Source organism: Xyrauchen texanus, chromosome 3, assembly GCF_025860055.1.
Source record: "Xyrauchen texanus isolate HMW12.3.18 chromosome 3, RBS_HiC_50CHRs, whole genome shotgun sequence".
In the NCBI taxonomy this organism is placed as follows: Eukaryota; Metazoa; Chordata; class Actinopteri; order Cypriniformes; family Catostomidae; genus Xyrauchen; species Xyrauchen texanus.
The window spans coordinates 23968992-23991837 of NC_068278.1; the positions used below are offsets into that span (position 1 = coordinate 23968992).

The 22846-nt window shown below is 37.2% G+C and overlaps 1 protein-coding gene across 1 annotated transcript in view; it reads right to left on the bottom strand.

The window, feature by feature from the left end:
- Positions 1 to 16251: 16251 nt before the first annotated feature.
- Positions 16252 to 22846, bottom strand: part of vcana (versican a) — a 64103-nt gene continuing 57508 nt past the window's right edge. Inside the window, exons 9-11 of the mRNA XM_052112146.1 lie at positions 19427 to 19571; positions 18966 to 19145; positions 16252 to 18284 (exon numbers count right to left, since the gene is read on the bottom strand). Of these exons, the coding sequence (XP_051968106.1) occupies positions 18130 to 18284; positions 18966 to 19145; positions 19427 to 19571 (480 nt within the window). The 3' untranslated portion in view covers positions 16252 to 18129. The remainder of the gene's footprint in view (positions 18285 to 18965; positions 19146 to 19426; positions 19572 to 22846) is intronic.

The window sequence follows — 22846 nt, forward strand, 5'->3', positions numbered from 1 at the left end:
CTGCTGAGAAGCGAAGACAAAGGGCTTCGGCGGAAGTGGGCCTCCTGCAGGAGCAGAGTGCTTGAGGGCATGGTAAAGGGGTTGCTGTTGGAGTGTTGCAGTGTTTCTATTGCTGTAGATGCACATCTATACATTTATGGAACTTAAGAATTGAAAGTGTCTGTGGAGAAAATTTTAATTACTCTGAGTACACACATTTGGTATGGGTGGGGCACTGTTGCAGCAGTGTCAGGTGGGGCACTGTTGCTGCGGTAAAAAAGTAGGGCACAAATTAATTTAAGGGAAGCAAAGTTTAGTTTGTACTTACCTGTAGGGGGAGAAAAAGGTTAGTTATTGAAAACATGTCAGTTACATTAATATGCAGCTTTTAGGAAAGCAAATTATTTGTTATGAATACAACTTTATTATGTTTTTCACAATGTGAAGTTTAATGGGAAATGCTAAAAGGTTCATAAGATTAATGCACCACCACTGCACTTGAATGGGAGCACATACTAAATTCGAGCAGGAGAACCTGTGGCCCAGATTGCATAGGTTCACAATGCGTCTGAAAGGAAGACCACACATTGTATTCGAATGGTGGGTGGCGCCGAGTAGAGAACCTTGCCGAATTGTGGTTTGTGATGTGTATATATATTTATGAGCTACACTCCTAGATTTTTCAATGGAGAGAAATCGTTAACCGACCGGGAAACCAGTGTCTACTTCGGGGGGTGTAACTCCCTAGGGGAAGACACAGCGGAGACCACACCCACCCAGAGTGAGGGGGGGGGGGTTCAAGTGGAGACACGTTACATGGTCTTGCCGAGTCTAGTCGGAAGTATATCATGTGGAGGAGTCCCATGGTAGGTCCTACCCAATGGGGAAGGAGGCTCTACGAGCATGGTGAGTGGGGCAGAGGGGTCTTTACCCAAGGAAGATGCAGTTTGCCAACAGGGAAATGTTCTCAGTGGAATATACTTTGCAAGGAGTTATCTCTGGGGAACCAGTGCATGTGGAGCATCTGTCCCAGTACAGTGCTTAGTTAGCACAAGTACTGAGCTGGCCGCGAGTTTCTCTGCAAACTCACCTGCCACAGGGCTAGGAGGAAGTCAACCAGGGAACACATTTGTGAAAGCTACTGGGAATTAAGAATGCACATCTTCAGCTCAAGAGAGGTGAAAGGTACTATGTGCAAGCGATATACCCAGCCGGATGACCCGGACTTACCTGTTCGTTACTGCTAAGACATGGTACCAAACCCGCTTGACCCCGAGATTGTAGAATCTCACAAATGTGTTGGGTGTAGCCCAGCCCGCTGCTCTGCAAATGTCTGTTAGAAAGGTGCCACTGGTTGGAGCGCAGGAGGCCGCCACACTCATGCTGGAATGGGCTCGTATCCCTGCAGGGGGCGGCACATGCTGTGCTTGGTAAGCAATAGTTATGGTGTCAATGATCCAGTGGGCGATCCTCTGTTTGGAGACAGTGGAAAGCTTCCTTTCCGCTGTCTGCCAAAGTAGACATAGAGCTGCTCAGAGACCCTAAAGCTGTGCGTGCTATCCAAATAAATGCGTAAAACATGCACCGGACACAGCAACGCTAAGGCTGGGTCTGCCTCCTCCTGGGGCAGCACTTGCAGGTTCACCACCTGATCCCTGAATTTGGTCGTGGGAACCTTTGGCACATCGGGCCTCAGGATCACATGAGAGTAGCCCGGACTGAACTCCAGGCATATTTCACTGACAGAGAATGCTTGCAGGACCCTTACCCTCTTGGACGTCGTCCCACGAATGATGTCTCAGCGTGGGCGGAGCCCAGGCGCAAAAGACAGCGATCATGGCCGTCTAACGGTGAGAGATATTGACCGAATCCAGGAATAACACACAATCGGAAGGGCATCTTTAAAAAGACACGTCTTTAAAAGAACGTTCCGATGTGTGCCGCTCTTTTAGAATATACACATTTAGAAGGAAAATACTCTTTTAGAATACACTCTAAATGATCTGCCGAAGGCGATCTCTGCAGTGCACCCATGCAGAGAGGGTAGAAAGCCGCTGTAATGCGCTGTAAGGATCCAGCAGAGGTGAGAATGGAAGCCGTGCGTATTCAGCTCGCTGAACCATCGACCGCTCAGCGGAAAATCTGAATGAGAGATATGCACATCCCCTCCTTTATACCTGTATGTCCGGGGGAGTGACAGATAGGGAACAGCATAAAATTATCTGAGAAAAAAGGAACTATGGCTCTCTACTGCATACTGAAATGCAGGAGAAATGGACTTGCAGTCATTATTGAAGGATTCACTTGTGGTCATTCGCTCCTTAGGAGTATGACTGCCACCTGCAGTACAATATACATCTTGCATAGGAAATGCATGGCATAGCAATAGGTGTGAACAACATGAAATTATCTAAGAATAAAGAGAGTTGCAGCTCTGCACTACATACATAAATGCAGGAGAAATTTATTGATTTTACTTGAAGCGTTTGTCTTGACGGGGAGGAGGGAAAGTCATGTTATCGTGTAGAGATGAGTGGAAGTTTGTAGCAGCGCTTGCTTCTTGTTATCGGGGCTGCGCTGCGGGGCGAGTTCGAATGCTGAGAGGAGGTGAGACACATTGCAGGATGATTATGAATGAGTTGGGACACAGCACATGATCCGGCTCTTGTGGAGCCAAATTCGGCTCGTGTCTGTTTGGACAGAGGCTGTGTATATCTGCAGTGTGCTGTGGAATGGACAGAGCGAGTGCTGCGCGGCAGTGAGCTTGCACTAAAATGTCTGCGTTGTTTTGAAAAGAAGTTGTAATTAGAGTAACGATCGATTTGAAGGAGTTTGCTGTTGCATGATGGCATTTATCATGCAACATGGAATTAATCACACTCAAAAGGGCACTTTGGAGGGAGAAACTAACATGATATTCATGTTAGAAGATGTTGAATAAGGTATTGAGGTAATGAGGCTGACGGGTATCACCTGTGCGGAAGAACCAGATTAAACAATGCTGGGGAGTTGAAATGGTGGTTGGATTGTATTGTTAATATTTGTTTCTCTCGCTTTCGTCTCTGTAATGGAACTCGAATGGCATGAAGCCGGAACGCGCCAGTTCACGAGGGTAGCTCGCATGATGGACCGTTCCAGGTGGAAAGTTAAATAGAAGAACATATAAGCAGTTGTGGAGAGCTGTTTCACATGTATACAGAGCAGTTTGCGGAAGCAACTTCACGATATAAACTTCTTTGGCGAATGGAGTATAGAAAGAAAGACAGAGTAAAAATATAACATTTTACTTGGTAGCCGTCAATACTGCAAAAAAACTGATGAGCTGATGTGGCAGCTTTTGTTGAATAATGAGATTGTTTGGATGGAAGAGCTGTTCTGATGAAGGCAAATGTCACAGGAAGCAGGTATGCAGCAGCTTATATTCTCCTACACGCAGGCTGTGATTTGTCAGATTGAAATTAACATGCTCCTCCCAAACCTCTGTTAATGAACTCCATGTTACACAGTAGCAATACCTTGCAGTCAGACAAAGCAGGTAATGTCATAAATTTACCCTTCACTCGTGAGTTTTACTGTACTGTTAATCCCCAGCATGAGTTCTTTAATGTCCACCATAATATTTAAGTTAATTTACAGTCACAGCAGATGCACTGGAGGACAGTTTTATAAATATATTCAAATACACCATGTAATTTTAGATATTTACAAGGACTGATTACAATAGGTAAGCTGCGATGGCCGGTGTTGTGCCGAAATCGGTGATCTATCAAAATCGGTGACTAGAAGATGCTGTTCAGTAAATTTTCATGTGAGAACGCGTCCGGTGCTCTTGCACTGTGAGCGTCACCACACACTGACAAGTGATGCAAGAAACATGCTCGTTGAGGTGGCGAGGCTGTTTAATGTGAACAGATTCCTTAAAGACGCATGTTACGACAAGCACACCATATACTATTGTGTTTTACTGTTAATATTGTTGTTCTTACTTGTTACACCTTACTTGTACACTTTACATTGTCTTACACCTATTCACCACGCTTATTCAGGTGATATATCCACATTGGTCTATGAAAAGATGCTACACTAATGCTGACAGTGGAATATTAAATTATATTAATATTAGAGGTTACCGAAATCTGTTACCCCTCTTTAATTTCAACTAAGTGTGTCTAATCTTCATCAAACTTATTCAGGTGATGTCTAATCTATTCAGTATTGTCCTCTAATACAGTGGTTCCCAAACATTTTACAGTGTACCCCTTCAACATCCTTTTGCGTATTCACTCTCTAACGTATAGATCAAATTCACACAAGGTAATTTGAAAATAAGTCTGTTTAACACAATTATCTTTGTAAAAGTACTCCCTTATATTAAACAGTTTATATGTTTACATGTTTTGTACATGTTATATTAATCATACATATACTGAATAAATGTCTTACCGATTGAGATGGGAATACAAGATATGATATAACAGCACAACTTGAAAACTCCCCCCTCATTGTGTCACGGTATGTAAGAATAGCATTCGGTTCTGTGCCTTGAATTGCGCATCACTGCACGTACGGCATTGCCGGCCGAATTCGAGCATTACGGGTAAGTATCTGTGCAATTGTGCAGTCAGCTCAAGGTGCTTTTTTATGCTACATTTGACGTTATGCTACGTTAGCAAGGTTGAGCTCATTTGTTGATAAAACATCACGTAACAATGTAAAAACTGGTCTCTACCATGCAAGCAAATGTGACTGAAACTTACTGCGTGTGAATATGGAAAATTATTTGGTGCTGCTGAATGTCTGACACCTGTCATCAAAGCTTTTGAACTAATACCATCAGTATCAAAACTCCCTATGCATCTAACCATCCATCCATCCATCCATCGTCAACCGCTTATCCTGTGTACAGGGTCGCGGGGGGCTGGAGCCTATCCCAGCTAACATTGGGCGAAAGGCGGGGGACACCCTGGACAGGTCGCCAGTCCATCGCAGATGCATCTAACCTTAACTACAATTTGCATTTTAAACTGCGAAAAACAAACAAAAAAACTAAACTATTATCGTGGACGACTGACATGTGCGAGTCCGGTAAAACAGTTGAGTATTTTACATGCTATCACTAAGCTACGTCACCTAGCACTGGACTGGGCCGGCGAAAAAAGATACTTGTGTGACACACGACGCATGAGTAGATAAATTTTTTAACCACAAAAGATAGGGTTATTTCATTGCATATTTTTCTGACCTTTATGCCACAACCATTCTGGTGTTTCTACACTAAAGGGCACACAAAATAATTTTTGCCAGTGAGAAATACATGAACTGCAGGTTTGAATGTTATATTAGACTGTGATGAAATTGAAAGAACGGTAAATCTCAGAATGTTATTCACGTACCCACATTGTCACCTCACGTACCCCAGTTTGGGAAACACTGTTCTAATATATATATATTCTTATGGTATATGAGAATATGTATAAACGTACAGAGAAACAGCAGGGTCACCAAATCTGACAGTAAATTAGAAGTTACAGAAATCTGTTACCCCTCTTTATTCTCAACTATATGTGTCCAATGTTCACCAAACTCATTCAGGTGATGTCTAACAAATATACTGGAAGTACCTTTGGATAAATGTTTCTGCCATATAACTAATTACTTACTGATTAAAATGATGTGAAAATTCCAGGGTGAAGAATGTATGGAATTAGTTTCCCCTTACACGTTACATTTTACAAAGACATCTGGCATGTATACCTAACATTACTGATTCAATCATTACCAAAAAATCATAATAATTATACATCTTGCTCGATTTCCTTAGTTTTTACTTGCAAAACTGTAATAGTTTGAAGACTTTAAAGTATTTGTCTAACGTTTGAGATCAGTAATGTTCAAAATTCAAAAACATTTTGAGTATATTTGGTGTTTATTAGGTGCTGTTTGATGGACTATTTACTCAAGCTGTTTGATAGAAATTATTTGCACCTTTCATTTAGTCTTTCTGATTTTTTGTACAGATTCAGTGTGACAACTGCAGCAGATTAGAGGTTATAGAAATCTATTACCAATCTTTAATTTCCAATAAGTGTGTCTAATGATCACCAAATGAGCTTGAGTAATATAAAACAGGTCAGAAAAGTGCACAACTCTTCAGATACTGCCTCATTGCCAATGGCATTAAGCACAAAAGTGCATTTGGTACACTAATGGGGGCACTTACGGCATCAACAATACTGCTGATATTTCTTAGCTGATTTTTATTTTACATTTATATTGTACTTTTGCTTATTCCTGCTATGAATTTGTAACCAATATAACAAGCTTTTATTGTTGAGATTCCCTCAGGAGGCTTCATTTGTTGACTTTGAGTCCTTGAGCAAGAACAGAGGAGTGTTCAGTTTAATTTCATACGTAAAGTTGGATTGCATATCATTTAGGTTAGATTCAACTATCTTTACATCACATTATAAAAGAATAGGGTAAAAGGTGTGAGATGAACATGCACACTGCGAAACAATACAAATCAAAAGCTAACAATAATTGAACATTAAATTGTTGTCAGCCCTGCTCAGTCTTTTACAGAACAAAAAGTCTGTATACAGTACTGTACATATACGTGCAATGCATGCTTAGCAAAGGAAATTGTTGTCATTCCCAACACAATCCCGATGGAACCATCTGCTGTTGTTGTCACACAGAATCTGTACAAAAAATCAGAAAGACTAAATGAAAGGTGCAAATAATTTCTATCAAACAGCTTGAGTAAATAGTCCATCAAACAACACTTTATAAATGCCCTATATGCTCAAAATGTTTTTGAATTTTGTACAATACTGAACTCAAAAGTTAAACAAATACTTTAAAGACTTCAAACTAATGTTTTGCAAGTAAAATAACCATTGAAAACAAGCACAATAGTTATTGTGATTTTTTGGTAATGATTGAACCAATGAATGTGCCAGATGTATTTGTAAAATATAACAAAAAATAATTCCATACACTCTTCACCCTGGAACTTTCACAAAATTTTCATTAGTAAGTGTAAGGCGGGTGCCAGCGAGTCTGGGCTACTCCTAGAGAAAACAAAAGTAAGTAAAATAAGTAACATTTATTTCTAAAGCACACACAAACACAGCAAAGCTGACTGAAGTGCTATACAGATGAATCTACAATACATTAAAATAAAACAAACACGTCATGTACAGATGAATCTACAATACATTACGTCAAAAGGCTCTCATGAGAATTAACATTTGAACTCTCTCTTGCATATGTAACAGCAACATCCGAGACGCAGCATACAGTGCAGCTTGCACCTCAGTTTTACAGTCTCATCATCTCCCCCTCACTTAAAGCTAACTAAAAACCTATGCAATGCTAAGTGTGTACAGAAAGTAAATATACATGTTTGGTATCATTTAAAGTGTGTCATTGCACCTGGTAAACTGGTCTCATTCTCCCAGCCATAATGAAAAGCTAAAAGAAGTTATAAAATATGAGAAATGTGGTGTGCCCCTTAAAAAGGTGTGCCCTTCCCCAGATCCTCCATACAAACTATCTCCTGTATGGAGTGGTAGTGGTGTAGTGGTCTAAACCACATAATTGGTAAACTGGTAATCAGAAGGTTGCTGGTTCAATCCCCACAGCCACCACCATTGTGTCCTTGAGCAAGGCACTTAACTCCAGGTTGCTCCGGGGGGATTGTCCCTGTAATAAGTGCACTGTAAGTCGCTTTGGATAAAAGCGTCTGCCAAATGCATAAATGTAAATGTAAAATGTAAATGTATGTAAATCTACAGGAATCAAGAACCCATTCAATTACAAATTCTGATCCCACAGTTGTGAACCCCTCAATAGGGGAAAAAAATGTAATTATAATGACAGACACCACCATTAGGTAAGCATATTGGATTATCTGGGTTTATAAGGAAAATTGGCAAAAGGTTCGGGGAGTCTGTAGCTAGACTTCCCACACGATCGCTGTGTGTAGTTTTCATTGCCAGGTAAATATTTCTATAAATACCTCGATTTCTGAATTGTTGTTATTATATTTGATTGATTGATTGATTGATAATTTTACTCTATAAATTTGATTTTGAATTATTGTTCTATTTACCTGGTCAATAAATTGTACACATTTGATTTTATTCTAACTGACTCTGAAATTGTTTCCCCAAGCAGATTAAATTATTCGTATGTTACCGTAAGTCTGTGTCAGATTAGTGACAACTAATATTTGGCATCAATTCAAGTGTACTTGGTTTGCAAAGACAAAAAGGGAAATTCCATTTAGAACAGCAAATGCTGCTTGACCAATCCAAATTCGGGTGTGTCTTACCTCTGTTTTAATTTGATGTTTCTCCAGATAAGTGTACGCCGGAAACCACGCATGGCCAATCCAACGCTATTACAAGAGAAGTTATGTTGGTCAACTTATATCTGTAATAGTGGCCGTGACCTCTACTGAAGTTAAATTCAAGTGTATGCAATTCAATGGGGGCTATTGAAGTATCTTTGATTGTGTAAACGTGAATGTGACCGATCTTAGGTATATAGCAATTACCTCTGTTTGATGATCCAAAACTGATGAAGCTTGTGATCGTGAGACCCGCCGCATAAAAGAGAAAAACACGCGAGGACCTCAATGCAACATCGTTTCCTAATCTGTACGGGTAAAATATAATTAAAGAGTTAAAAAGAATAATCAAACATTCGCTCACTTTTAATGATGCTCAGATATCATTAAAACCTTTTTCATTTATGGAGTCATTCTTGTTGGGTTGTGTAAAAGGAAAGACAGTAATGCGCAGACACCTTCACCCGTATTATTGGAGACCGCCATTGGACCGATAAACGGGCTTACATTAAGTAAGGAGTTATTTAGCAGAAAAATTTATCCAAAGGTACTTCCAGTATATTTGTTAGACATCACCTAAATGAGTTTGGTGAACATTAGACACACATAGTTGAGAATAAAGAGGGGTAACAGATATCAGTAACCTCTAATATCAATATCATTTATAATCTTAATATAATATAATAATATAATATAATCTTATTTTCATAGACCAATGTGGATATATCACCAGAGTAAGTGTGGTGAATAGATGTAAGATGAAGAACAAAGACATTAATACACATATTACAAATAAATGTTTTTCGAGCACAAATAAACAATTAAAAATAGAATAATGCAAGTATTTAAGAACAACAATATTAACAGTAAAACACAATAGTATATGGTTTTCTTGTCGCAGCATGTGTCGTTAAGAAATCTGTTTGCATTAAACAGCCTCGCCCCCTCAACGAGCATGTTTCTTGCATACCTTGAAACAGTGCGTTGATGCTCACTGAGCACGAGGGCCAAATGCATTTTCACACAAATATTTACTGAGCAGCGGCCTCTAGTCACCGATTTCGATATGTCACCGATTTAGGCAAAGCACCTGTCATGCGCACTGCCATGTCTGTTTACATTGCAATGCAGCATGGGACTCTGAGTTCATAAAGCAGAAGGTTTAAACCTAGTGGCTAGCCTTCCACTTCCCAGACCTAGGAGTAGTGAGAATGAGTGACGGACAGAATGGAAGGCTCACGAGGACTAACTATTATGTGTTGTACTATTACGTATGGGGAAGTAGCCATTTTAAACATATTGTAATTATTTGAATGTTTGTACATAAATAAAGACTAAGCAGCGACAGTGATTGGACGTGGGGGTGGATTAGCGGTAATTTTAAAAAACTCTTTTAAGTCTCTCTGCCAGACTGTATCGTGGACTGGGTATTCTAGCTTCGAAGCGCAGCTATTGCGGCTGGAGTGGAATGGACCGGTGATGCTAGCTGTGGTTTATCAACCTCCACACTTAGTGAAATAATTTATATATTAATTCACTGAATTTGTGGGATTTATTACTACAAAATGTGACCGCTTTTTACTGGTTTGTGACTTTATCATCCATGTGTGCTGTCAGTCAAAACCTTTAGCGAAGGAGTTCCTCAGCCTTATTGACTCTTTTAATTTAGTCCAGTGGATAAAGGACACCACACACATTCATGGTCACACTCTAAACTTGGTTCTTTCATATGGTTTGTCCGTTGCTGATTTAGCAGTCTCGGATACGTTGTTATCCGATCACTTGCCGATATTATTTTCTATGTCTCTCCCTATGCTCACTCAAAGAGCAACTCTAGCTGAAGAACTGGTCTGATTTGGATGCTGACCACCACCTCAGGTTGCTAAATTCTGTATGGTTGGACATTTAAAATGCTACTGCACCTCTTAAACAATGTAAATCTAAATGTAGATCTGAACCATGGCTCAACTCCATTACTCACTCTTCTAGACAAGCATGCAGAAGAGCTGAGCAAAAATGGAAAAAGGATAAACTTCGAGTTTCTTTCGAAATACTGAAAGACTGCTTCTTGGTGTATCAGAGAACTGTAAAATCAGCAATAGCTTCTTAATTTCCAAATTTAATTACAAATAATCACCATCGTCCCAAGGTTTTGTTTTCTATTATAACTTCTGTTTTGAACCCCCGTTAATGTTATACCAATCCTTCTGTTGTATTATGTGAAGGTTTCTTGAGATTTTTTAGTAACAAAATTACTAACTTACGATCGCAGTTAATGCCTTGCACTGAGGATCATCTAAATTCTATTCAGTCACTAGCCTCATGGGATGCCTTCAACCCTATCATGTTAAACACAGTTATACAAATAACTGCCAGTCTTAAACCCTCCCTTTGCCCCTTGATACTATTCACCCTCAGTATTTAAAACAAATAGTAGACTCAGTAGGTCCTGGTCTGGTATCCTTTTTGAATAAATGTCTGTTTACATGGTCCATCCCCGAATCCCTCAAAATGGCAGTTGTCACTCCTTTACTCAAGAAGCCTTCACTAGATGCTTTGATCTGTTTTAAATAATTTCTGACTAATCTCTCTCTCTTACACACTTTTCCCACAAAATAACGGAGAAGATTGTGCTTATGCAGCTTAAGAACAACCAAATCTTTGAAACCTCAGTCTGGTTTTAAATCTTCACATTGTACAGAATCTGCTTTTCTTAGAGTTTTAAATGACATTTAAGTAGCTACAGATTCAGGTGATACTGTGATTTTAGTTCTTTTAGATCTGACCTCTGTGTTTGATACTGTTGATTATGATATATTGGTCTCAAGACTCGAATCGTGTGTGGGCTTATGAGGGAATGTTCTGAAATGGTTTAAATCTGATTTAGCTGATAGAACATTCTCTGTTAAGCTCAGCAAATGTACCTCTTCTGTGGCCCGCCTCACCTGTGGTGTGCCTCAGGGCTCTATTTTGCACCAGCACTTTTCTCTCTTTACATGCTCCCTCTGGGTTCTATTATCAGAAAGCCTAGAATCTCCTATCACTTCTACGCTGATGACACTCAAATCTACATACCGGTTAAACGAAATGATCTGTTACGAATGCGGATGGAGGCAGACAAAGTTTGAGGATCCAAATGCGAGTTTATTGAACAGAACAACCACGATGGGTAAAAATGAAAGCAAAACACAAAAACACTGGAACTAGGAACCCGGGCAAGGAAGCGAACATCAACATTTAACAAACGACAAGGTAATGGAGGAACGGGCAGGGTTAAATACACACAAGGCAGGATGATTACCAACAAGACACAGGTGAGAACAATGACAGTGAACGCGAACGCTAACAAGGAGACTATGGAGTTAAATAAAGGACAAAAGTGAAAACTAAGGAGCAAGGTGAAACACGACAGGGTAATACATGACATAGCCCCCCTCAAAGGATCGGATCCTAGACGATCCTAAAAACAAACATAAACTAAGCACTCGGGCAGGGAAACACAGATCAGTCTTGACAACATTCAACGAAAGACAAGGAGTGAACAAAAAGCAGGGCTTAAATAACCAGGGAGTGATGACTGAATTAGACACAGGTGAGAACAATGAACAAAATGGCAGTGGTGATGGCAGGTGGATTCTGGGAAGTGTAGTACATTTAACAATGACAAGTGAAACCCAGGGCAGACAACAAGGGAATCGTGACATGATCACACTGCATTACAATCTCTTCTAGGTTGTATGGAGGAAATAAAAGGTTGGCTAGCCAAAAACGTTTTGTTTCTGAATTTAGACAAGACAATTTTGATGTCAGTAACGGTGATTGTTGAAATCTCAATGCTTTCCTCTTGCCTCAAGTACGAAACCTGGGTGTCCAGTTTGACAGCCAGCTGAAATTTGACAAACATATTAGTGCTGTCATAGGTTCGAATTTCTTTCAGCTACGTCTACTAAGTAAAGTTAAACCCTTTTTGTCTGAGAAAACATTGGAAATAGCAGTTCATGATTTCATCACGTCTCGTCTGGACCACTGTAAGTCTCTCTATTGTGGAATTTCCAAATCACTCATTGCTCGACTTCAATTAGTTCAGAATGCAGCAGCAAAATTTCTAAAAGGAGGTCGGAAGTTTGATCATGTTACCCCCATTTTAAAATCACTTCACTGTCTGCCGGTTCAAGATAGAATTGATTATAAATGTTATTGTTTGTTTCCAAATCACTACACAACCAAGCTCCCAGTTACTTGTCTGACTTATTATATCCTTACCATCCACCTAGAAGTCTGAGATCCTGTGCTCAGTATCTCCTCGATGTCCCACGCTCGAGCCTAAAGTGTAGAGGAGGGAGAGCCTTTTCTGTTGTGGGTCCTATTTTATGGAATAGTTTGCCTATCAGTATCAGATTGTCACCTTCATTATCTGTTTTTAAATATTCTCTTAAAACTCATCTCTTTTCACTGGCTTTTAATAGTATGTAATGTCCTGGTCTTAAATTGTTGTGTGTTTTTATAATTTTGTATTGTACAGCACTTTGGTCAGCCTTGATGCTGTTTTTAAATGTGTTATATAAATAAAATAACTTGAACTTGAACTTGATTCATATGACAACTTCTTAAGTAACCTGGCAGGTAACTGCAGAAGGAATATAGATCGCACCAGGTTGATCGCACGCCTGATCCCAGCTAGTGTAATCTAACCAGGTTAAATATTACAGTGCTGTCAGGATTATAGGCTGGCACATAGTGGATTGTTTTATTCTGTTCTCTAAGGAGTGTGACACCAGGCTCTAAAGTCTCACCTAGCCTTCTGAGTCCATAGGGATACATTGTTTTATACCATCTTTATGCCAGGTTGCACAGAATCTGCATCTGAAGTGGCATTTGGTTATTGACTTAAAATCTGATCATAGCAGTACAATGCAAACATTTTATGAGATAATATAATTTTATAATAACTCATGAAATGATTAAACAACTGTATAAGGCTGACCTGATTTTGCATTTCATTTATACCGACCAAAAGTTCACACCTTGATGCTGCATTTTACATAGATTTAATGATGTGCAGAGCAGGCTACTCGGCTATGTAAAGGTGTATTTTAAGTGATAATTTCCTAATTCACTTCATCATGCTATGAATTCATGCATAGCTGGGCTTGCTTAAATGTTTGGAATGGTTTAAAATAATATGACTAATTTGATTAGCTTACTACCTCCCCCAATTAAAGATGCAGCTCTTTTGGCAAGTTGGAAATTCAGACTTAAGCGGTCTACAGACTGGCTGCCGAATCCCTCCTCTTGCCCTGGGTATAAATCTTTCACATTTTGAACACACCATCATAATCATGTGTCTTGTGGGGCAAGGTATGTCAATGCAAACTGATCATTATCTATGTGACAATACATCATTAGTCAATATTATTTTAAATATCACTATTTGATTCCCTATTTCAATAGAAGTTTTGACTCATATTTAAAATTCATTTTTATCAACCAAATCAGGTTAATAATATAAGATCACTGGCACCTCCTATATCTTCTATTCATGAATACTGCTGACAAAATATGAGGTCAGGGGTGGCTAAATCCACACTCTTATGACCTGGCTCTCTTCCAACAACTATCATTATATTTGCTTATAGTCATTTGTTTTAACTTGTAATTTGCAACACAGTTCTTCAGCCACCCTAGCAGGCACTCATTTCCATCTACGACTGAAGGATCCAGCATCGTTCGTTTCACCCATACATCATCCAGCATGGGCTAAAGGAAAAAAACCCAAAGGCAAAGCTAAACGTTTAGCTCTCTCACTACCGTAACTGCATAAGATGTACATTGGTCGAGGTCCAGTGTTTTTGATAATAACACAACAGCTCTAGGATCTAGGTTTTCCTCATAGCTTTATGGGTTTTAAGGTCTAGAGGCCATTTATTAATTTATTTAAATTAATTTTTTTGCTTGCATTGGCTTCACAACAGCAGTATATTGACTATGTCTAGCAGCAGCAGGAGTTAAGAAGATCAAACAATTGATCAGACAGATTGACAATTTAAATCCTAAACTAGATCGAGAGTCACTCATACACAGTTTTTTTGGGTCACAAGATAAACCCATTGAGAACACGTTTATGGATACATGGTACACAGCTACACATGACTGGAATCCACCTCACTGCAACCGACGTCTGTTGGTCTGATCTGGTGGAGTAGGGGAGACAGGGAGACATTGATGTTCGCTGTATTATCTATCTTTAAATATAGCTGTTGGGGGGGGCTTTATCTTGATGTTGGTACAGTAGCAGCAGCAGCATGTCTCTTCTTTCTCAGCAGCATCATTTTCGTGCAAACAGCAGCACTGACTCATGTTAAGCAGATCAGTGGTCAAGACCAAGCCTACTCCACTGTCTTGCATCAACTTAAATATTTAAGCTAAATAGAGTTGTCCTAACTAAAATTACAATTAAGTTCAGTTACCTATGATAATTCATTTGCTTGAATTATCTATCTTTAAATATAGCTATTGGGGGGGCTTTATCTTGATGTTTGTACAGTTGAAGCAGCATGTCTCTTCTGTCTCAGCAGCATCATGTTTTGTGCCAACAGCAGCAGTATATAGACTCATGTCAAGCAGCAGCAGCATGCATTAAGCAGATCTAGTGTGCCAAGACTAAGCTTACTTCACTGTTATTATAATCAATAAAAACCTTTAATCTATCTCCGAGAGTTGTCCTAACTATGACCTTCCTGAAATAATGTTGTATTGTTGTTAATACACTAAATAATTAAACATGAACTATAAAGTAAACAGTTATTTAGCATGTATTAATCTAGATTAATATTAATATTAATCATATATTCTACATAAACTAATACAATTGTAACATTAACAGTTGATTAATTTCAAATTATTTAATGCATTATTAGTTAACAATAAATTATTGTATGCTTATAAAATTAAAATAAACCAAAACTAATAAATTTAGTATAATATATTGGTTGTTATGTTATGATACCTAATGCATTAACTAATATTAAAGTGTATAACCTTATTGTAAATTTATGTAGATATATCTGATTTATTTCGCTGTTTTGAAAAAAAATGTATCATTGACCATAAACATGTGGGCGGGGGGAGGGGGATGTATGACACAAAGGGCTTATATTTTTGGGATGTAAAATATATCTAGCGTTTGTTTCACCCATGTACATTTCCTCACATTCCTTTATCATCCCTTGTGGCATCTTTAACAAATTACCTATCAAATCAAAGATTTCCCCCTCTCATACAGGTATGACTTTAGTCCCACTCTAGATAAGATAACCTTTTCTATAAAGAATTTCCAACACCCAAAATATTCCCCAAATCCTTTCCTGTCACATAATCCAAACAGTTGTCCTTCCCACCCCGGCTAAACTGAATTTAGTTTGACATTTGAAGCCATAAAAATAGCAAAGATCCAACCTCAGATGGTTCCTCAGGGTTGTGTTCTGTCATGTTCTTTTTCATCTAGAAACGAATTATAAAAAATAGCCCTAAGTTTATGTTCAATACAAACAAAATTTTTGAGGGGTTGACTTTTCAAATTTAAACAAATTTTTTAATCATTTGAGTGTTTCTATCTAATACTGCTTATGTTCATAAGTGCAATTGTCATCTTCAATGCACTGATGTACTTTCTGTCTCATCATGGTGATTCTTACCACAATGGTTTGACAACTGTAACACTCCTTTATGAGATTTCTGGCTCTTTAGGCACAGATATGCTCATTAATTTTGTTATTTGCATAGCTGACTAAACAACTTTGTATGCATAGAAAGGTCATAGCAAAGATTGCCTATGGTTAAGGATCAGTCTTGCTAACACAAAGGCTGGAGTCCTATGCTATTCTAAACCAGAAAAGCAGTGACAAAGTGTGGAACCTACATGTTTTATTTGTAGCCTTATAGGATACCACCTGCCCACTAACATGTGTAAAACTCTCGAAGTCAGATATACTATATGAAACAATGCATATCTTATTTATTTACCACTGTTAACAATGGTATCATTCATGTTTGAGTGAAATCCTTTGGAACTGCTAATACAGCTGCACAAAACATAATGGGATCTGGCAGAATCTTTAAGTGTGCTTTTGTTAGTGAAACACGACCATCTGGTGGTTCACAGTAGGCATTGCTGCTGATGAACTGCATAAATGACTTACACTAAAATGGTACAACTGAAGATATGTACTTACAGTGTAATTTATTAATGTGACTACTATTAATGTGAGTATTTTATCATTATAATATTAGATTTTTATGTCAATGAAAAAGTTCCAATGACGTCATATAAACAATGCTAAACATGCATCATGGTATCTGTTTTTGGTGCATTTACCAAAAAACAGATCCCCCCCAAGAAAAAGTTACTCTAAATCAGAAGATTAAAAATACCAAGAATACAAGTAAAATATAATAATCTTTGTTTGCATCTATGGTGACACATGAAAAGCATAAAAAATATTTCTTACATTCTTTTTCCTTATGACAAACAACCAAACAATCACATTTTACAATACACAAGTTATACTATAAATATAAAAAGATATGTGCACTTTCAAAAAATTAAAATTAAAATTACAAGACCACACACAAGAGAAAACATTTTAAAAACAAATGCTTGGGCCTAAACAAATGACTGAGCATGATTAACAATTAATGAAATAACAAATTGCTGCAAGTTAAAGCTGTTAATGTGAATCCTGGTCCATATATACACCCTAAATGTTTTAATGAAATCCATATTTCTAACCTGCTAGTTGCATATTTCTTATATCAGTCACATCAAGGACAGCTATTGAAATAAATTGTCTTTAGCAATATATTGAATTCTGACAGTGTGCAGTTTATCTTCAGCGTGTTGCATTTTAATCAAACAACAAGAAGAAAAAGAGCTGCTCCAGGAATAAATTACAGGCATCTGGTTAAAAAAGACATTCTCTTTAAAGTACATTCTAAAGTACATTCTCTTTAAAGTAGTTTTAAATTGTCCAAGAATAACATTAAGTCTGAAATGGGTTGTAGTTTCTTTCTTCTTTTTATGTAAAAAAAAATAGTGTAGTTAAAAGTTAGTGAAACAGTATACTCATTGTAAACACTTAAAAGAGTCATCAAATAGAGGCATATAAATAATCTAAAGTCTACATGGCTTTTAATTTGTAACTCATCTAAATTTGTGTGTTTGTTTGTTTTTTTAAGTCAAGATATATTGAGACATATTGTGTTTAAATATTATTGGCATTTTTCCAGCACAAAAACACTGTGCTGACTCCATATTATTCATTGCACCCTCTCTTACTCTTTCAACATTTGTGTGTGGACCTGCTGTAAAAGCAATGATACGGCAAAGTATGTATCAAAAATGATGATGGCCATAAACCAGATTCGATGTGCAGATTGTACAATATGCAGGTACTAATTGCACCAATAAAGCTCAGTTGTATTTGTATCTGAATATTGGGTTACTGTTAATGAAGGCACTTTGTATTCCCAAGTAAGCAGAAAGAAGAGGAGGGTATGTCAGATAGTCTTTTTGCTTTTTCAGAGGCCAGCTGAATGTGTCCTTTATGTAGTTCTGATAAAAACCATCTCTTTAAAATACTCGTAAAAATACAAGAAAAAAGGCACTCTTTGGTTCCAGTCATATTCCACTCTATGTTGACAATTCTCCTTGTCCTTTTGTTAATCTTTCATCCAACAGGTAAGTCCATCTCATGCTATCAAAAATACATTAGAAGGACCCCTGATTTAGGGCTGTGTTACCATAGCAACTGTTTTGTCCTACTGTCTTTTACACCATGACGATGGTGTCCTCTGTGTGTGTCAACAGGCTTTTTTGCAGACCTTCTCCGATTGCTGTGAAAAACACTGTGTGTCTGATATCTTTTTGTATATGTCCTTTGGAAGTTAGAGGCTGGAAAGAAAATACAGGTGCATTTCATTATAAACAAGCTATTTCTTCAAACAGAATAAATACGATCATTTAAAAAATTTTAACAGTTAACCTCTACATCGCTGGTGTTAAATTTATTTCAGGCAAAGGACCCCTTTGAAGATTGAGTAATGGACCAGGGACCGTATTACATTGTATACTATACTATACTATACTGATAATAACATTCATATAGTACTATATAATATTAACTTATATACCTGAAAAGCAATTTAAATAATCATTAATGATGTACAGAGCAAAATGTTTGTACACTGGGGAGACAATAAAACATTTTACTAAACTTTAACTTTAGTTTTGGTTTAAGTTAACATTACATTTTATTTTTTATTTTTGTTAAATGCATTTTATAATTCTTACAAAAAAATAGTTATAACTGGCATATAATTGGATAATAATTGGCAGATCCTGCAGTACCCCTAAATAAACCTTAGAGAGCACAGACCTCATGTTGAAGATCTCTGCTGTCTACTGAATGTATAAATACTTTCCATTTGCATGGGTATCTGTTAAAAGTAGAGCCACCATTTAATATTCTTAAAAATATGTTGGCCAGAATGATCATTCCAAGCTCTGTTAGAGTTGTTTCTTCACCCAAAAATAATTTTGTAGGATTGTATGTGATGTTCACAGAATACTTACGACTCATGCAGGAAATCCTGGGCAGATCCCATGAGCCATCTCCTCTGCACCGAATGGTGGGAACATGTCTTTGGATGAAGCCGTCCATGCAGTGGTACCTGATCAGGGAGTTGATCTCATAGCGTGGACGCAACCCAAATGTGCGTGCATTATGGACAAGAGGAGGCTGGCTGCAAGACACTGTTATGAATGACAAGAGGAAGAACCATTACTAATGGAGAACTGAATTTAAATTGTAACTACATTTAAAAAATCTTCAACAATGAAACCATTTTAGACAAATATGCTGATAATATAGTTTGTAGTAAATTAATTTTAACGAAACATTATACAATTCTGTCTTTTAAACCCCACTGTGCCTTGGGTTTGCAATAATCCAAAGTTTCAAGGATCTAATAAAATAACTTCCTATAAATTTTTTGCTATACATTTTCCACATCATCCAATTGCTGAAAGCTCACCTGTGCCTTTCTTGCAGGTGAAGGTGAGGTGGTAGTTGCAGGGTACGTCATTCCATTGACCGTCCTCATGCCAGATCATTACCACACAGTCCTCCCCTGAGGAGAAGAAACTGTCCGGCTGGCTCGGTCTCCAGTTCTCATATTGCTGTAGGGGAGAATGTGAATATAGCTGAATGTGGTAATATGTAAGTAGAAAACATTTCTCTAGATATCATTTACAGATGAAAGAGTTGTAAATGTGTTGCTTTTGCAATGTTGCTTTTGCAATATTAATTTGTAAAGTAAGAGTATATTCTTGGATAGTTTTCTGTGACATAAAAGTTAACTCTTTAATATACTCTGGAGCGTTGTGGTCATATAAGTCACACACACACACACACACACACACACACACACACACACACACACACACACACACATATATATATATATATATTTTTTATTATATTTTATTTGTATTTTTTTGGTGCACTATGTGAAGTACTAAAGCCATAATTTGTTCATATTGGATTTAAATAGAACCAGTCAATACAATGATAATGTCATGTTCCAATAGGTGGCGCTATCTACATACATCATCATGCAATACATTGGAGGCACTTACTAGCAACACAGAATACTCAAAAATAAATATTTGGTACAGTGGTATTTCATTTATGGATATCATGCCACCAAATTTTCTCTCTGGATGAAGTGGACAATTTACCTTCAAACAATTGAAACCAACCTGCATATTATCATTTACCAGCAGTGAAGAAAGTCAACATGTGTGTGCAGCTTGCAAATGACTGTTAATGCATTTCCAACCAAAAGAGTACATGTCTTTACATTGCATTAACTATGATAGTACTATGGTATCTTGGAGTACCAAGGCCATCAGTTGATAAAGTAACATGGTATTAACATCTGATACATCTCTGTACCGTGGTAACATTATTCAACAAAGTAACTGGCAAAATATTCTTTGTACCTCTTTTGGCAATGTGTTGATGTTCTTATATATATATATATATATATATATATATATATATATATATATATATATATATATATATATACACACATTTTTACCAATAATTTTCCATTATTTTCCCGTCTAATTTTCATGACCATACATTTCCTAAAATGTCTATGTACATTTCAAATAAGAAAAATCCAGGTCAAAATGTACCACAGCATATCTTAAATAAATGATTGACAACTGACAAGCTATGTGGTTTACTACAAAATAAACATTTATTTCAATAATGCTCACTGACACACCAGTATGACTGTTAAATAATATAATGTGCCAAACCCTGAGAACTCCATTGTGTAGCCTTCATAAACATAAATGAATCAAGAATGTTTGAAAAGAAAAAAATAAATAAATAGAAATTAAAGTGTCCAGTAACACTGACATTAACTTAATTAAGATTAAAAGCAGACTTTAATGCTGTGGAGGGACGTTAGGTCCCACTCCAATGACAAAATGCTTTTAGGATAATTGAGCTGCGGGCCATGTGGAGGGCCGGATCTTGTCTGTGGGTCATAAGTTGCCCAGGTCTGGTCTATACACTTTGTTATGATTAAAACAGAAGACTTTAATGCTGACTGGTGCCAGAAACAAAGACACGGTCAGTCAGATGTTGGAATCCTATTAACTAGAAGCTATTGACATGTAACACAAATGCATTGTCACCAGGACTTGCACTCTAAAATGGGCTTTTTCACTTAAAATATGACATTCTCCTTGCTTATATATGAGAGAAATTGAGACAACATTTGATTTGAAGTGTGGAGCGCTTGCTCATTGACCTTGTAAATAAAACACACCCCACATGATGGTATTTCAGTAAAATTAGATCACCATCTAGTGGTAGCTGCTTTGCTCACATAAAGTTGCGTGTGAATCATGCAAGGCAAAACCAGCAGAAAGGAAGTCTCAAAATTCAAAATAATCAAAGGAAATCGACAAAAATAGATGCCAATGAAAATTTCTTGTATACTATTTATATGAACTTGAGCAATCGTGAGCAAACTTTTCTAGCGTTAATGAGGTGCCAAATGCGACACCGCATGGCGCTAACATCTATTCATAAACTACTTAGTTTATGCAGCAATGCATTTTGCATACTGCTGCTTTGTTTGGGCTCTGAATAGCGCTTATTCACGTGGCTCCGCGATTCGTGCCAAACTTGAAGAATTATTAGCTCACTTGTACTGCTGAAAATCTTTGTTAGAAAATTGACTTTTCCATGACTTTTCCAATACAATCAGTGTTAACTTGTTTTTCCATGACATGACTGGTTAGTGTACAGTGAAATAACACAATATGTAATGTCTACCATTGATCTCAAATTGCAGAAGTTGGTTGTACTTCAGATGCTCCATTCACAATGCCATCAGTAAGTCAATATTTATCAAGAGCATTACACATGCATTTATACCTAGATCAATACAGTTAGTTTGACTGGACATTTTTGTTACTTAACACTGTAGTTATAATCATACATGCTTTACTTTAAAAACTTGAATAGTTTTATAGTCACAAGTCTATATATATATATATATATATATATATATATATATATATATAAGCCTATTTTCCCTATAAACAATATCTGATGCAGGAGAGGATGATACTACACTCCTTGTTTACAAGAACTTCCCCATATAACTGTGACTGATATCAATCATATTGTAAGGGTGCCATCTGTCACTCCATCTACTAAAAAGTAGAAGGGATTTAATAATGTATATTTCAAGTTATATCGACAACTATGAGGTGAATGAATATTCACAAGCCATAGGGGACCAACACTGGCTTAGCAACGTCCCTGTTTCCCATTGTATATACATACAAATATAATTATTTGTAATCATCTTGTTAGATAAAGTATACCACTGTGATATTATAAGTTAGTATAAAATAACAATTGACAATACTTTGGCTTCATGTCAAATTTGGGACTGATAGATAATATATTTCTCAACAAAGTGACCCTTACTTATACCATACCATCTGTCTAATAGTGGCAAATATTACATTATTTTATTTCATTGTATTTATGCAGTATATATAATATAATTTCCATTAGTATGACTGTCATGTATCATAATAAATTAATAAAAATTGCATCCCATTCCTGAGAGATTTGTCATGTGCTAATTTGTTGTGCTCTGCTGAACTGAAGACAGCAGAAAGAATCCAGAAAAAAAAAAAAAAAAAAAAAAAAAAAGACAGCTATAAAGAAAGTAACTAATAAACCCAACATAGATAAACACTGCAGTGGGCTTGAGCTGATATTTCTAAATAGTTCCTCTAGTCTGTTTTGAGGAACTATTCCAGATCCTGTGTTGGACTATATAGTTGAAGTCAGAAGTTTACATACACATAGTTTGAAGTAATTTTTATCCACTCCACAAATGTAATATTAG